The sequence below is a fragment of the Emys orbicularis genome, chromosome 1 (assembly GCF_028017835.1).
Source record: "Emys orbicularis isolate rEmyOrb1 chromosome 1, rEmyOrb1.hap1, whole genome shotgun sequence".
Classification (NCBI taxonomy): domain Eukaryota; kingdom Metazoa; phylum Chordata; order Testudines; family Emydidae; genus Emys; species Emys orbicularis.
This window is the reverse complement of record NC_088683.1, coordinates 168,270,260-168,287,906: the sequence shown is the minus strand read 5'-3', so window position 1 is coordinate 168,287,906 and position 17,647 is coordinate 168,270,260. Positions and strand designations below refer to the sequence as shown.

The window sequence follows — 17,647 nt, the reverse complement described above, 5'->3', positions numbered from 1 at the left end:
GATTGGCTGCTTTAAGCCGCGGGAAAAAAATAATTTCTGGGTATTTTATCTGCGGACCCCCTAGACCAGAGGCCCTGCGTCGCCCCCAACGGCCATTTTTTAAGTGAGTTTTGTGTGGGGGGAAGTCCCTTTCGGACTGAAACCGGGGCGCTTCCTCCCGTGACGCACTGCGCGGCGCGCGTTTCCCAGCGTGCGCTGCGCCGGGTATAGAAGGCAGTTTCCCATGATCCTCTCTTTCTCTTGGCCGCTGGAGTCATTGGAGCTGCCGGTGCCATCATGAAGTAAGTGCCGCCGACCGGCGAGACCATCCGGCCCCATCCTCCAGGCCGAGCCCCCCCGCGGGTCCGGGCCGGGCTCCCCCGCGGCGCTAACCCGCTCTGCTTACTCTCCCCCGCAGGGTCGAGCTGTGCAGCTTCAGCGGCTACAAGATCTACCCGGGTCACGGTCGCCGCTACGCCCGCACGGACGGCAAGGTGAGGGGCCGGGCTCGGAGCGGGGTCCACGGGCTTGGGGGCGGGGTCAAGCGCACCCCCATGCGGGATCGTGGCACCGGCTGAGCCGGCCTGCGAGCGGCGACCCCCCAGTCAGAGCTCGAACCCCGCCCGGCTGCTGAATGGAAGCGGCGGGCGGCCCGAGGCCACTGGGTGAACGGGCCGGCCCCGGCTCCCCTATCGGGTGGGGCTGCGCGCTGGGGCCTCGTAGCCCGGCCGCCCTGGCGAGGGGACTGTGGTGCGTCTGGGTCTGGCGGGCTGCGGTTCTGAGGGCAAAGAGTAGTTCATTCGTGGTTGGGAAAGGGGTGGCTTTAAGCATCAGGTCTGAAATCACTAGGCCCTGTAGAAAGAATCCCGGGTAGATTGATTCACCCGTTTGTGCTGCCAAAGCCAATACGCTGAGTGGAATGGAGTTCACTGTGTCTGGGTCACTAAGATTCAACTTCAGACAGATGCTCCTTCCTTGAAGACAGAAGCTCTTTTGTTCCCCTGTAAGCATTAAGGTTTGACTCCCCTTGAGTAGTAGTGTAGTGAATCTCAGCAAACATTGGTCTAAATGTACTGACATTTTTTATCTTGGCATTATCTTTCTCCCCCCCCCCCCCCCAGGTGGGGGATGGCTTTTTTAAAAGCATAGATTGTACTACACAATTGGTGCCACATTCGCTTGTCTACTGTTGAAAGCATAGCTTGACATGTGAACATTATGAGAGCTGGGATTTTGGTGGGATTTTGATGTCAGGCACTCCTTATTGTGTGATCAGGGATCAGTATTCAAGCATTAATCATTAGTTTTATCAAAGACCTGCCTGCTTCCAGTTCCTGTGTACTGGAAAATTGTTTGTACTCACTGGAGTAGTCAGACATTTAGCCTGATACACAGTATAACCATTGACTCAAGTCTTGAAATTTGTGTTTAATGTTTATGCTTTCATTGGTCACCCAGATGGTTAGATGGAAAGCAGGGATATAAGTTGGAGTTTGAATTTCTTTACTTTCAGATATCATGTAGCATTTTCTTGTTATTTTTGCCATGAAAAGACTAGCATGCAGATTATCAAACATAAACCTAGAAATTAGTCTTAATTTGCACTAGGATGCTACAGTCCATAGAAGAATGTCTTTCTGTACTATAACACACCACTTTTCTTAATAACAATGTATAGTTTAATTTATTTTAATCTCAAAAGATGCTTTGAATCTGATGTCATGTGGTACATGTATTTGAATTTTTCTTTAGAAGAGGCTGTACTTAAAAAAAAAAAAAAAAAAAAAAAAAAAAAAAGAAGAAGAGAGAGTTGAAGGCTTTAATGCGTCAGTGATGTGGAAAGGCTACCTAACAACTACAATTATGTTTTCTGTTGGTATTTTACTAGCAACAAAGTTGCCTTAAAAATATGTGTTCGACTTCCCAGGTTTTTCAGTTTTTGAATGCAAAATGCGAGTCTGCATTTCTTTCCAAGAGAAACCCCCGTCAGATCAACTGGACTGTTCTGTACAGGCGCAAACACAAGAAAGGACAGTCTGTAAGTATACTTCATGTGTTGTGACTAACACTGCTTTGACTAGAAACCATTCTTCACTTGAAAGTTTAATCTAGTTTACCAAGCAGGTAAGTGAAAGGTTTCTCTGGACATCATAGGGAGCCTAAACTATTGAGTTCTGTAGAATGTAAACCTTCATGTTTGTAAAGAGGTTTTTCAAGCCCTCATGACTGTGAAGACATTCACACACACAGACACTATCTCCATGTAGTTCCAATGCTTAGACTCATAGCTTTGCTAATGACAAGCACATTGAAATGAAGACTGGTTAATCTGACACCATGGCTGCAGTCTTGGGGAGATAGTATTATGTTGGTTCACATTTGAAAGGTGGCTGTTTGTTGAGCACAAACTACTAATGTATGTTTCAGTAGTGCCTTGAGGCCTCAGTCAAGGCCATGCAGGGCTAGGGACTGACAAACTGACTAACTGTTCATGACTTAAAAATTGATCTGTATAAAGTGGGGTGCTTGGTTAATCCATAGGTGGTAACTTTGATTGTTTTGTTTTTCTAAAAGTGGAAATTTTATAAATGCACTGTTTGTGGTGGTATGGTAAACTAGTTTTAGAATGTTATCTTTGCAAACAGCCGAAATCAAAAATGCTCTCATCTGTCTGAAAATTTTGGCTGTGAAGTTGAAATTTTATGAGATACAAAAGTATTTTCATCAGGGCTACAGTGTGGCATTTCTTCTGTGTGTATTTCCAGTGGCCTTATTTATGTTCCAGGTGCATGGGCTTTTAAAGATCTTAGTCATATAATGGAAAGTGTTCTGTAAAATCCTAGTAAGTTAGGAGGGTTTCTAGCATTTGGTTTGATTGGCGCAGAGAACTATAGCTAGGGTATGTCTACAACCAGGGGTTATCAACCTTTTTCTTTCTGAGCCTCTTCCTCCTCCCCCTCCCCTGCCAACATGCTTTAAAAAAAACAACAACAACAAAAAAACCCTCCATGGCCCATCTGCCACAACTATTTTTCTGCATATAAAAGCCAGGGCCAGCAAGCAGGGCAATTGCCTGGGGCCCCAGTTAACCTGTAACAAGATGCACTTTTTATTCCAATTTTTTTCACTGAATGTCAGGCAAGGAGGAAGAACAAAACTGTTATTTTATGGTTTTGTACAGCTGCTCTTCACTGTGATACCTGAGCATCTGCCACTTAAAATAGGCTGGCAGTGTTGAAGTCCCTTGCGGAGTCCAAGCAGCCTCTCTGATTCTTCTTCCTTTTGGGGTTATAGAAAGTTGTTCTTGAATGTAGGACTTTGGAAAGAGGTCTGGAGGAGCAGTGTAGCTGATACTCTGGTTATGCAGGGAAAGCTTTTGTCAAAGAGGAAGGTTTTGTAGTGTTTCCTAAAGATTCATCGTATGTTTTGAAGTTCATTCCATGACCATTATAATAAATAAGCTGGATACAGCTAATTGGCATTCTGTTTCTAGTCAGTCATAAGGAATTTATGTTTAAAAAGTTTAATTTTTAGCTAGCTATTTTCTATACATTGTAATAGTCTGTGAATTCAGTGACTATTACTGTTGGATTCATTTGTCTGCACTTAAAGTAGAGATAGTCGTTACCATTAGTCAATATTTGCCAAGACAGAGTAATTTCCTGTTTGACGTATCTGAGGTACTACAGTAATTCTGTATACTACTGTTTGATAGCTGCAGATAAATTTGGACTTCACAGCAACCACTTTGCTAATTGCCTCTTGTGGGTTTTTTGTTCATTTGTATTTTTATTTAATTTTTTGTAGCACTAATCTATTTTAAACCTCTCCCATTTTAGGAAGAAATACAAAAGAAGCGCACACGCCGTGCAGTCAAGTTCCAGAGGGCTATCACTGGTGCATCTTTGGCTGAAATAATGGCCAAGAGAAATCAGAAGCCTGAAGTGCGAAAGGCCCAGCGAGAACAAGCCATTAGGTGAGAATCTCTAGTCAGTTGCAGCAATTTCCTTAATATTTCCAAAATTATGGATTATGATTTCCTTTACAAATCCCTAAGCTGTGGAAGAGCTCTGTGCTTTGCATGCTGCAGGCTGTTGAAAACAAACTTAGAGAGATTCGCTACTAATTGCTTGGGACTGTAAAATACTAAATTACATAAAATTTGTTAATATTGCTTGAGCTTTTAAAAATTTAGCATTATCCCAATACTTGGGTATGATGTCAGGGTATCATAACGAGACTTGCCATTTTACTAATATTTAATTAAAATTTGTGAGGAAATATAGAGAGACAAGGTGGGTGAGGAAATAATTTCTGAAATACTGAGGAAATACAGTTCAGGGCATGGGAAATGTAGTTTGTCATGATACTCAAGCGTCTTGTTATATAACTAATCTAAGGGCCTTGGTGAACCTTTTGGGATGCTTCATGTGGCTGAAGACAGGAGAGCCAACATATCTTATTTTTAAGTTTGTCTCATGGGGACTTTTTAATTACTTCACCTATTTTAATAGAACTTGCTTCACTTTTGAAAGGGAGCGATCTGGGTGAGTGGGAGAAATAAATAGCTGTTAATTTGTTCATTATAGTTCTTGCTATAAATTAACAGGGCTGCCAAAGAAGCCAAGAAGGCTAAGCAGGCAACCAAGAAGTCTACACCCTCTACAACAAAGGTAACATCCATTCGGCAATGAATAGGTGCTGTCTAATTGCATCCTGAAATATGGTCGTATATGGTAGTGCAAAATGTTTTAACTGGAAACTTCAGCATTCTGGGTTATCGAAACCACATTGCCCAGGCTTTGTGTTAAAGCTCAACACAGGTTATTCAGGGTGAACAATATCTGAAAGAGTAATCTTATACTTAAAATACTGCTATCTTATCAGGATTCCTCAGTTGTGAACTGCCTCTGAGAGAAGACTTTGGCTAGATAATTAGTTCAGTAGCCCCATAAGTGACTCTGTATTAATGTGTTGATGTATGCCTATTTTGGGAAGCAATAGCATCTACTTTGTCCTCCATGTAATTAGCAGCTTGAATACTTGAGCTTAAACTGCGATAAGGCCATGCTGAAGTGAGTAATGGTAATACAGCATATATATATATAGTGTTGACAATGTTATGCAGTGCCAGTCAGTTCTTTGGTGTCTTATCTCTAGTAGACTTGACATAAATGTCCTAATCAAATGATTATTTGGCAAAGCTTTTCAAAGCCAAAAATGGAAGCATTTGTTTGGAGAACTAAATTTCATCCTCCCTCAATCATGTTTAATGTCTCTTTACAGGCTCCCACAAAGGCTGCACCTAAACAAAAGATTATGAAGCCAGTGAAAGTTTCTGCTCCTCGTGTTGGTGGAAAGCGCTAACTTGTCAAACAGTAGTTGGTTGCATTAAATAAACATCTGACTGACCTTCATGACTTGTGCAGTGTTTTATTAGGTTTACATATATGGGCTCATTTAAAGAGTGATTAAAGTCTGCTTTGGCTGACTAGGTAATGAAAATATGCCTACTCCCTGTACAAAAATTTACCTTAGCTATTGGAAGGCAACAGGATCAAATGTAACCACAATTACATACACCCTGAACTCAGCCAGTTACTACTGTAACTGTTAACCATACGGGATTCCACTAAGACACTTTTAGGGTGTGTCTAAACAGCAACTTGTCAACCACAGCTGGACCCTGTGAGGCAGGAGGGTTCCAGAGCTTCGGCTCCCAGTCTGAACCCAGAAGTCTACACAGCAATGAAACAGCCCCACAGTTGGAGCCTCCTGAGCCTGAGGGAGCTGGCACAGGCCAGCCCTGGGTTTTTCTTTGCTGTGTGGACATATCCTTAGAAATTATACTTTGCTTTCTGTGTTGGTGGTGATTGCAGTTGCTGGAGGGATCTGCCCTACAGCAGGGTCCTCTAGACTTTTAAATAGGATGCTATGTCTGCACTGTGCAGTGGTATGAGTAAAGCTGATTTCTTTCAGGAGACTGTCTGCTGGAGGGTCAAAATAGGACCACACTAAGTATAAACCCCACTCAAATGGTGTGAGGTGAGTGGCATAAGAGAGACCTTTAAGAAGGGTCTAGGGCAGTGGTTCTCAAACTTTTGAACTGGTGACCCCTTTCACATGGAAAGCCTCTGAGTGTGACCCCTCCTTATAAATTTAAAAACACTTTTTATATATTTAACACCATTATAAATGCTGGAAGCAAAGTGGGGTTTGGGGTGGAGGCTGACACCTTGTGACCCCACATATAAGAACCTTGTGACCCCCTGAAGGGTCCCGACCCCAAGTTTGAGAACCCCTGGTCTAGGATTTAAAATAGGGCTGTCAAGTGATTAAAAAAATTGTGACTAATCGCACTGTTAAACAATAATAGAATACCATTTATTTAAATATTTTTGATGTTTTCTACATTTTCAAATATATTGATTTCAGTTACAAAGAATACAAAGTGTACAGTGCTCACTTCATATTTATCTTTATTACAAATATTTGCACTGTAAAAAACAGTGATATCTTTATAATGAATTAGAATAGAATTATGTACAAAAAATAACTGCATTCAAAAACAAAACAATGTAAAACTTTAGAACTTACAAATCTACTCAGTCCTACTTCAGCCAGTCACTCAGCCCTGGTCTACACTACGAGTTTAGGTCGACTTTAGCAGGGTTAAATCGAATTAAGCCTGGACACGTCCACACGACGAAGCCCTTTCTTTCGACTTAAAGGGCCCTTTAAACCGGTTTCTTTACTCCACCTCCGACGAGGGGATTAGCGATAAAATTGGCCTTAGCGGGTCGAAATTGGGGTAGTGTGGACGGAATTCGACGTTATTGGCCTCCGGGAGCTATTCCACAGTGCTTCATTGTGACCGCTCTGAACAGCACTCTCAACTCAGATGCACTGACCAGTTAGACAGGAAAAGCCCCGCGAACGTTTGAATTTCATTTCCTGTTTGCTCAGTGTGGAGAGCACAGGTGACCACGCAGAGCTCATCAGCACAGGTAACCGTGATGGAGTCCCAGGATCGCAAAAGAGCTCCAGCATGGACCGAACGGGAGGTACGGGATCTGCTCGCCATATGGGGAGATGAATCGGTGCTAGCTGAACTCCATAGCAGTAAACGAAATGGCAAAATATTAGAAAAGGTCTCCAAGGCCATGAAGGACAGAGGCCATAACAGGGACGCACAGCAGTGCCGCGTGAAAATTAAGGAGCTACGGCAAGCCTACCACAAAGCCAGAGAAGCAAACGGAAGGTCCGGGGCTGAGCCGCAAACATGCCGTTTCTATGCGGAGCTGCATGCCATTCTAGGGGGTGCAGCCACCAGTACCCCAACCGTGTGCTATGACTCCGTCACTGGAGAAACACACAGGGAAGCGGGTTCGGGGTACGAGGAAGATAGCTCACAGCAGCAAGGAAGCGGAGAAACCGGTTTCCCCAACAGCCAGGATATGTTTATCACCCTGGACCTGGAACCAGTAACCCCCGAACTCACCCAAGGCGTGCTCCCAGACCCTGTGGGCACACAGGGGACCTCTGGTGAGTGTACCTTTGTAAATATTACACATGGTTTAAAAGCAAGCGTGTTTAATGATTAATCATTAATTTGCCCTGGCAATCGCGGCCAGTACAGCTACTGGAAAAGTCTGTTAACGTGTATGGGGATGGAGCGGAAATCCTCCAGGGACATCTCCAGAAAGCTTTCCTTCATGTACTCCCAAAGCCTTTGCAAAAGGTTTCTGGGGAGGGCTGCCTTATCCCATCCGCCATGGTAGGACACTTTACCACGCCAGGCCAGTAGCACGTAGTCTGGAATCATTGCATAACAAAGCATGGCAGCGTATGGTCCTGGTGTTTGCTGGCATGCAGACAACATCCATTCCTTATCGCTCTTTGTTATCCTCAGGAGAGTGATATCATTCACGGTCACCTGGTTGAAATGGGGCGATTTTATTAAGGGGACATTTTATTCAGAGGTGCCCCTTCCTGCTCTGCTGAACAGAAATGTTCCCCGCTGTTAGCCATGCGGTGGGGGGGTGAAGTGATCATCCCCGAGAATTTGGTGTGGGGGGGAAGGGGGGTTAGTTGGGTTTGTGCTGCATGTTAACCCGGAAACCGCAGCCCCTCCTTTTACATTGCAAACCCATTTTAAATGGCCAACCCAATGGGTGCTTGATATGGGAAATGAGGGCGCTGCTGTTTGAAACCATTCCCACATGTTAAGAAGGTTAAAAAAGCCAAAAGACTGTGGCTTACCATGGCTGCCTGCAAGCCGAAATCTGTTGCCTGGCACTGCGTGAGTGATCTCTCACACCAAACCGGCAGGCCCTCCATATAAGAGGAAAAATGTGACCTTGTAACGAAAGCACATGTGCTGTGTAATGTGAACAGCAAAATTTAACGTGAAAGAGTGTACCCATTGTTCTCTAAACTGTGTCTTTTTTAACCACCTCTCCCTTCTCCTCCACCAGCTGCAAATGTTTCTCCTTCACAGAGGCTAGTGAAGATTAGAAGGAGAAAACGGCGGACGCGGGATGATATGTTCACGGAGCTCCAGATGTCCTCCCACGCTGACAGAGCACAGCAGAATGCGTGGAGGCAGTCAATGTCAGACTACAGAAAAGCACAGTATGAACGAGAGGAGAGGTGGCGGGCTGAATCGTGGGATTAACAGAGCAAGTGGCGGGCTGAAGAGGATAGGTGGCGTCAGCTTGCAGACAGAAGGCAAGAGTCCGGCTGCTGGAGCATCAAACTGATATGCTCCAGCGTATGGTTGAGCTGCAGGAAAGGCAGCAGGAGCAGAGACCGCCGCTACAGCCCCTGTGTAACCAACAGCCCCCCTCCCCAAGTTCCATAGCCTCCTCACCCAGATGCCCAAGAACACGATGGGGGGGCCTCCGGCCACCCAGTCACTCCACCCCAGATGATTGCCCGAGCATCAGAAGGCTGGCCTTCAATAAGAGTTAAAGTTTTAAACTGCAGTGTGTCCTTTTCCTTCCCTCCTCCCCCACCCATCCCGGGCTACCTTGGCAATTATCCCCCTAGTTGTGTGATGAATTAATAAAGAATGCATGAATGTGAAGTAACAATGACTTTATTGCCTCTGCAAGCAGTGCTCGAAGGGGAGGGGGGAGTGGTTGGTTTACAGGGAAGTAGAGTGAACCGGATGGGGGGGGGGGGGGCGCGGAGGGTTCATCAAGGAGAAACAAACAGAAGTTTCACACTGTGGCCTGGCCAGTCACAAAACTCATTTTCAAAGCTTCTCTGATGGGCACTGCGCCCTGCTGTGCTCTTCTAACCGCCCCGGTGTCTGGCTGCGCGTAATCAGCGGCCAGGCGATTTGCCTCAACCTCCCACCCTGCCATAAATGTCTCCCCCTTACTCTCACAGATATTGTGGAGCGCACAGCAAGCAGCAATAACAATGGGGATATTCTTTTCGCTGAGGTCTGAGTGAGTCAGTAAGCTGCGCCAGCGCGCTTTTAAACGTCCAAATGCACATTCCACCACCATTTGGCACTTGCTCAGCCTGTAGTTGAACAGGTCCTGACTACTGTCCAGGCTGCCTGTGTACGGCTTCATGAGCCATGGCATTAAGGGGTAGGCTGGGTCCCCAAGGATCACGAGAGGCATTTCAACATCCCCAACGGTTATTTTCTGGTCTGGGAAGAAAGTCCCTTCCTCCAGCTTTCGAAACAGACCAGAGTGCCTGAAGACGCGAGCATCATGTACCTTTCCCGGCCATCCCACATTGATGTTGGTGAAACGTCCCTTGTGATCCACCAGGGCTTGCAGCAGCATTGAAAAGTACCCTTTTTGGTTTATGTACTCGGTGGCTTGGTGCTCCGGGGACAAGATAGGGATATGGGTTCCGTCTATTGCCCCACCAGTTTGGGAATCCCATTGCAGTAAATCCACTATGGCCTGCACGTTTCCCAGAGTCACTACCCTTGATATCACCAAGTCTTTCATTGCCCTGACAACTTGGATCACAGCAGCCCCCACAGTAGATTTGCCCACTCCAAATTGATTCCCGACTGACCAGTAGCTGTCTGGCGCTACAAGCTTCCACAGGGCTATCGCCACTCGCTTCTCAACTGTGAGGGCTGCTCTCATCCTGGTATTCTGGTGCTTCAGGGCAGGGGAAAGCAAGTCACAAAGTTCCATGAAAGTGCCCTTACGCATGCGAAAGTTTCGTAGCTACTGGGAATTGTCCCACACCTGCAGCACGATGCGGTCCCACCAGTCTGTGCTTGTTTCCCGGGCCCAGAATCGGCGTTCCACGGCATGAACCTGCCCCAGTAACACCATGATTTCCACGTTGCTGGGGCCTGTACCTTGTGAGAGGTCTATGTCCATGTCAATTTCCTCATCACTCTCGTCGCCGCGCTGCCATCGCCTCCTCGGCTGGTCCTGGTTTTGCTTTGGCATGTCCTGGCTTGGCATATACTCCAGGACAATGCGCGTGGTGTTCATAGTGCTCATAATTGCCGCGGTGATCTGAGCGGGCTCCATGATCCCAGTGCTAGCTATGGCATCTGGTCTGAAAAAAGGCGCGAAACTAGTATCTGACGGAGGGAGGGAGGGAGGGGCAAGTGACGACATGGCGTACAGGTACAGGGAATTAAAATCAACAAAGGTGGCTGTGCATCAGGGAGAAACACAAACAACTGTCACACAGAATGGCCCCCCAAAGATTTAACTCAAAAGCCTGGGTTTAGCAGGCCGTTGATTTCACGGAGGGAGGGGGAAGCAAATGAATACAGAACAAATCTATTTTTTACATCTTAAGCTGGCAGACGACGGTGCAGCATGACTGATAGCCCTCGGCATCTTCTGGGTGCTTGGCAGAAAATAGCATACTACGATTTATAGCCATCATCATCGTCAAGACTGTTCGCTAGGACTGAGCATGTCTGCCCAGGTGCCCATGATTGACAGCCACTGCAATACAATACCAATCGTAATATACCATCTTCTACCAAAAGGCAAGGGGCTGCTGCTATGTAGCAATGCAGCCCCACATCTGCCAGCACCCAGATCGCCCTCGGCCTCTTCTGGGTGCTTAGCAGAAAATACTGGGCGCTTGGCAGAAAATGGCATACTACGACTGATAGCCATCATCGTCATTGTGAAGGCAGCAGAATATGACTGGGGGACTGGGGGACATACAGAGTTCCAGCCACTGCTGTATGACGACGACAGTTACTAGTCGTAATACACCATCTACTGCCAAAAGGCAAGGGGCTGGTGCAATGCAGCCCTACGGCTGCTAGCACCCAGATCGCCGATGAAAGCTACCAGTCATGCTGCACCGTCTACCGCCAAAAGGCAGTTAGCTGCTGCTGCTGTGTAGCAATGCAGTACCACGTCTGCCGGCACCCAGATGACATATGGTGACAGTGAGCTGAGCTGAGTGGGCTCCATGCTTGCCGTGGTATGTTGTCTGCACAGGTAACCCAGGTAAAAAGGCGCGAATCTATTGTCTGCCATTGCTCTGACGGAGGGGGAGGGGCCTGACGACATGTACCCAGAACCCCCCGCGACACTGTTTTGCATCATTCAGGCATTGGGAACTCAACCCAGAATTCCAATGGGTGGCGGAGACTGCAGGAACTGTGGGCTAGCTACCCATAGTGCAATGCTCCGGAAGTCGACGCTAGCCTCGGTACTGTGGACGCGGTCCGCCGACTAGAGCACTTAGAGCATTTTATGTGGGGACACACACAATTGGCTGTATACAACCGATTTCTATAAAACCGGCTTCTATAAATTCGACCTAATTTCGTAGTGTAGACATACCCTCAGACAAACAAGTTTGGTTACAAGTTGCAGAGCATGCTGCCCATATCTTGATTACAATGTCACCTGAAAGTGAGAACAGGCATTCACATGTCACTTTTGTAGCTGGCATCGGAAGATATTTACGTGCCAGATGTGCTAAAGATTCATATGTCCCTTCATGCTTCACCCACCATTCCAAAATACATGCATCCAGGCTGATGATGGGTTCTGCTTGATAACAATCCAAAACAGAGCAGACCAACACATGTTCATTTTCATCATCTGAGTCAGATGCCACCAGCAGAAGGTTGATTTTTTTTCTTTTTTGGTGGTTTGGGTTCTGCATCGGAGTGTTACTCTTTTAAGACATCTGAAAGCATTCTCCACACCTTGTCCCTTTCAGATTTTGGACGGCACTTCAGATTCTTAAACTTTGGGTCGAGTGCTGTAGCTATGCTTAGAAATCTCACATTGGTACCTTCTTCGTATTTCACAGCAGATTTGACAAAAATGTTCTTAAAACGAACATGTGCTGGGTCATCATCCGAGATTGCTATAAGATGAAATATATGGCAGAATGCAGGTAAAACAGGAGACACAATTGTTCCCCAAGGAGTTCAGTCATAAATGTAATTAACGCATTTTTTTAACGAGCATCATCAGCATGGAAGCATGTCCTTCGGAATGGTGGCCAAAACGTGAAGGGGCATACAAATGTTTAGCATATCTGGCACGTAAATACCTTGCAACGCTAGCTACAAAAGTGCCATGCGAACGCCTGCTCTCACTTTCAGGTGACATTGTAAATAAGCAGTCCGCAGTATCTCCCATAAATGTAAACAAACTTCTTTGTCTGAGCAATTGGCTGAACAAGAAGTAGGATTGAGTAGACTTGTAGGCCCTAAAGTTTTTTATATTGTTTTGTTTTTGAGTACAGTTATGTAGCAAAAAATCTACATTTGTAAGTTACACTTTCACGATAAAGAGATTGCACTAAGTACTTATGAGGTGAATTGAAAAATACTAATTTTATCATTTTTACAGTGCAAATATTTGTAATAAAAAATAATATAAAGTGAACACTGTACACTTTGTATTCTGTTGTACTATAAATCAATATTTTTTAAAATGTACAAAAACATCCAAACATATTTAATAAATTTCAATTGTATTCTATTGTTTAACAGTGCGATTGTGATTCATTTTTTTTATCTTTTTTTTTTTTGAGTTAATCGCATGCATTAACTGTGATTAATCGACAGCCCCAGTTTAAAATTTAAGACCTTCAGTCTCTATTTCCACCAATTACAAGATGTTTCCTGCAGGTATACAGAAAGGAAGATCAAAACACATATGCTATTGGGATTGAGTACTTAAAATTTAGTTGGCAACTTCAATTGCTAACTATTCCCAAACCAAAAGCTGTATTAAGCTGTTTTTAAGGCTATGAATTCTCATTAGAATGTTGTAGTATTAAAAATACAAAAGCCAGAAGTTATTTGTACTTAAAATGGAGAGTATGGAAATACAGGCTTAAGGACATAATTTGTGTTAAAAATAAACAGGGAAACATTACCACAATAGCTGATGGGTAATGCAAAGATGGTATTTAGTTCACTTTCCGCCCTGTTTCCCATCATTTCAAACTGTGCACAGAGCACTTCTAATTGCAGCACTGAATGGATTGAACTACTAACGAGCTTTGGGTACAACAGCTTGTCGGGCATAGTTTACTTCAAGTCTCACTGTGTAATTTCAATGACTACCTCACCTTTATTTCAACATAATGACTATATTAGTTGCTGAACTCTTGTGGATGACCAACATCTTTTCCCCCCCTTTCTCCAAAGTACACTGTCTCTGTCCTGCCATTGTTGCATGTAACTGAATCAGCATCTCTCCAAATATGTGTAATCATGGAATGATTTCCTTACCAATGATAAAGCAGCTGTGCGTTGTTGTCCAGAATCAGTGGCTTGACACCCTTAATGTCATTTAGTTCTGAGAAATCAGCATTCTTAATGTGTTGTGCACTTTTCTAGATTATATATATATAAATCTATGTGCCACAATGATCCAGTGAGGCTTGCACCATGACAGTTTCAGTAGCTAATTATTACTTCCTGTTAATGTACAACTGGGCTTGTTTTGAGGGACGGGAGGAAAAAGCTGGAACCCATGTGTTCATTCAATAACTGCAGCAGTAAAGGAGTTCCCATTCTTTAAATCCCTCAGTTACATACCTCTTTCATTTAGTATGTACTGCCATGCACTCCCTTCATAGCAACACTGTCCATCATGAACTTGCCAGATTGCTCCCTGACTTTCACAGTAAGTAGATATTCCCCACATACCAGTTGAGTGGCAAAACTCAGCACAAATATGTGGGACCTGGTTATGCAGCCTCCTGTTCAGCCTAGGCTGCAAGATGTCATCCCAGTAGTCTCTGGCTTGACTGGGGTAAGGCCAAAAATAGTACTCCAACTAGTAAAAGCCCACATCAAGTTCTATGGGTTCTGCTGCTTTGAAGTGCATGGCCTTACATCAAAAATGCAGTAAACTATTGGTTTGGCTCTCAGCATATTTGCCACTTAAGTGCAGTCATGTCAAGTGCTTTGGAAAAACACTAGCAGACCCCTTCCTTTCTGAGTAGAGTGAGAGTTGCGTGTTTATCTTGGCCTCCATTTTCAGGCAAGGATCCTTCACCGAAGTTTCACCTTTTTCCACAGTTCTTTTGGGCTTTCAGAAACCACTCTATCGAGGAAACGTTGAGATAGGTATCCAAATAACACTGCAATTTTATGTAGTCAATGCAAGTGTGAACAGGGGGCAAAACTGCAACCGAAACAACATAATTAGGGTGGACATGCTGCATTATTAGAATTTTACACTAGTGCTATCCTACTAGCTCAGTTCTCTGCTGTAGAAAGCCTCAGGTTTAACCTGCAGCTATAGACAGAAACTCAGAAATAACTCAGGTGTGCAGCAATTCTCCAAAAATGGCTATATTTTTGGAATTTAATATATACACACATCATTCAAAAGCTTATTTTATATACATTTAGATGAGGTATGGGAAGCTGTCAAGTGGGTAAGATGGTAAGCAAGGTTAAACAATGGTACCAAACATAAGTATCTTTTTTTTTTACAATGCAGCATGACTGGCTACACTTTTTACTGTTTAAGTTAATTTCAACACCTTAATGTGTTTATTGGTCAAAGCTACCAAAAGACAATGTATTAAAAGATTTTTACTGGTGTTGCAAAGGCAAGTATACTAACATTAAATCTTTTCACATCGCATATTCTTAATTGTCAAAGTATCTCACGTTGTTATAACAGTTTTCTATATTTTCAACTGAACTTTGCTGACCAGATTAGTCTCACACTGAAAGCTGTACACCAATAGCAGTAGATTGCATGCCCATAGTTTGTACTGGATAGCAGATAGATATAAATGTATATGAGTTCCTAATGCATACTTCTCCATTTGTAAGCTTTTGTACATATTATGTAGCATATAGTCTGCCTGGTAGAAGGTTTTATTTTGTAATTGCCTATACACATGCAGTACTAGCCTTTGAAATATTTAGAGAAACTATTTTTTTTAACAGTGATACTTATGCAGTGTTAGAAATGACAATACATAGCTTCATATTATAAATACACCTCTACCCCGATATAACGTGACCCGATATAACATGAATTCAGATATAACGCGGTAAAGCAGTGCTCCGGGGGGGGGGGGGGGGGGGCTGCGCGCTCCTGTGGATCAAAGCAAGTTCGATATAACGCGGTTTCACCTATAACGCGGTAAAAAATTTTGGCTCCCGAGGACAGCGTTATATTGGGGTAGAGGTGTATGCAAAAGCTATGAGAGAAAGAAGTGCCTAACAAGTAGTAGTGAAGACAAATGGGCCCTGAGCCTAGCGAGGGGTGTGTTTTGGTGGCTCCTATGATGGGAGATGACAGGATGAGTTAGGTTCAACAAGATTATCAGCTCCTACAGTGCTTCCAGGGTAGGCATGAGGGCTTGTGGGATTTGTCACAAGGTTTTGAACCATATGGTCTCTCGGTATTTGGCATGAGACTTGGAGCCATGATAGGTACACAGTGCCACTTCCTATTTTCTTGTTTCCAGAAGTCAACCCTCCCTCCCTCCTTTGTCTAGGTCGCTGCAAGCTATGCTAGTTGCCACTTTGAGGCTGGGAAGGAATTTTTTCCCATACCACCAGATTGGTGGTGGCTGGTTAGGTTTTTTTGTTTTTTTAATTGCCTTCCTCGCAGCAAAACCTAAGGGTCGGCTTTTGGTCAACTGGACAGCTGGGATTCTCCCTGTCCCAGAGGGCACAGTTGGACCTATGAGAGAATCATTTAGTTGTTGCAACTTTTGGCAGGTACCTAGTACAAGAACTCTGATTTAGGCTCCAGATCCAAAAAGGTAACATAGTGGGCATCCCAAGGGCACCTCCTTAAGAGATGGGGACATCGTGTCTAACCCCCTATTGGCAAATGCGAGCCACAGCACTACCACAGGGGCATCACCCCACCAATGCACTTGATAGCAATACTAGCTGGGGGTTGAGTTCCCCTTTCAGGAGTTGAGATGAGAGGGGACGTGATGCTAGCAGGCAAATGGAGGCAGCCCGAGATCCTCCTAGTTTGATGATTGGCTCCCCCTGCAGTGAGGGCCCCCAAGAATTGACACAGGATCAACGGGGTGCAAGTTACTGTGGGGGGCTGTCCCCTGTCAGGAACTTTGGATGTAATTTGACTAATAAAAGTTATAGCCTGGCCTGTACCACGTCTTTGCCACCTTCCACACAATGCGCGTAGCAAAGTTCATAAACAAGTCCTTGTCTCTGCACTGAAGAGGGATGAAGAGCACATTACAGTTTTTACTAAACATGTCTTTAACAATATCACAAACCCATTTGACCCTGAATCAGGCCCAGGGGTACTTATCAATATATCTACTGCATGCAATGTCAGATGTACAAGAATCTCTACTGAAAATAGCAGATATTGGTGAAGAATAAATGGAGAGATTTGTGAAAAGTATATGCAATCCTGATAAGAGAGACAGCTTCTTCAGCCCACTCAAGAAATCTGATATCAAAACATTTGGTGACATAGCCAAGAGGACCAAGTTTAAGTCTGGCAAGGAAGGTCACAGCAGTTATCAGTCCAGAAACTGTTTTCTGTAGAGCCCTGTCCTTAGTAAGATGCAGAAATTATGTTTCAATAGAACCTGTGCCTATGTCCCTCTTCCATGCTGACAGAACAATGAGAAGAGCAGACAAAGCTGAATTGGGCATCAGCTGGAAGCTCAAGCTGAAAGATCCCATGAGCTAAAAGCATGCAACAAAGAAACCACAATTCATACAAATGATGGCTGGAGACAAATTCCACACATTTGATGAATTGGCTGCTGAGGACTTGAGTCAGGTCCTAAAAGGATTCGACAAAGCTAATTCTGTAACTAAAGTCTTTGACAGATATGAAAACAGTAACTCTGTGAAAGATTGCACCAGATAGGATCTAAGGTTGGATTAAAACAATTCCAGATGATTGGTGGATGCCCTGTGCCTCAAAAGGGAAAAGTTTCTAAATATGGGATCCAATGAGCAGTCACTTGTAATATATGGTTTAAAATACTACACAAGCACTCCATGATGGAGGCTTTTCCCAGTGCGTAATTTGTAATGAAAGAGGTGCCAGGGCTCAAACTATTTTTTTACTTTCATAACTGAAGCAGCAAGTCCAGAAATGCCAGGGCTATGAACCTCCAAGCGTAGAGGTGCCGGGACTCAACCCTGGCACAAATTAAGCACTGACTTTTCCAACTGTGCAGTAGTAAAGTCCATCACCAGCAGATG

The 17,647-nt window shown here is 44.4% G+C and overlaps 1 protein-coding gene across 1 annotated transcript; it reads left to right on the top strand.

Moving 5' to 3' along the window:
- Positions 1 to 172: 172 nt before the first annotated feature.
- RPL24 (ribosomal protein L24) lies at positions 173 to 5,396 on the top strand. The gene is made up of 6 exons (XM_065403104.1): positions 173 to 281; positions 398 to 473; positions 1,907 to 2,017; positions 3,819 to 3,955; positions 4,589 to 4,652; positions 5,266 to 5,396. The coding sequence occupies exons 1-6, from the start codon at positions 277 to 279 to the stop codon at positions 5,344 to 5,346; spliced, it is 474 nt and encodes a 157-aa protein (XP_065259176.1). The 5' UTR covers positions 173 to 276; the 3' UTR covers positions 5,347 to 5,396.
- The last annotated feature ends 12,251 nt before the right edge of the window (positions 5,397 to 17,647 follow it).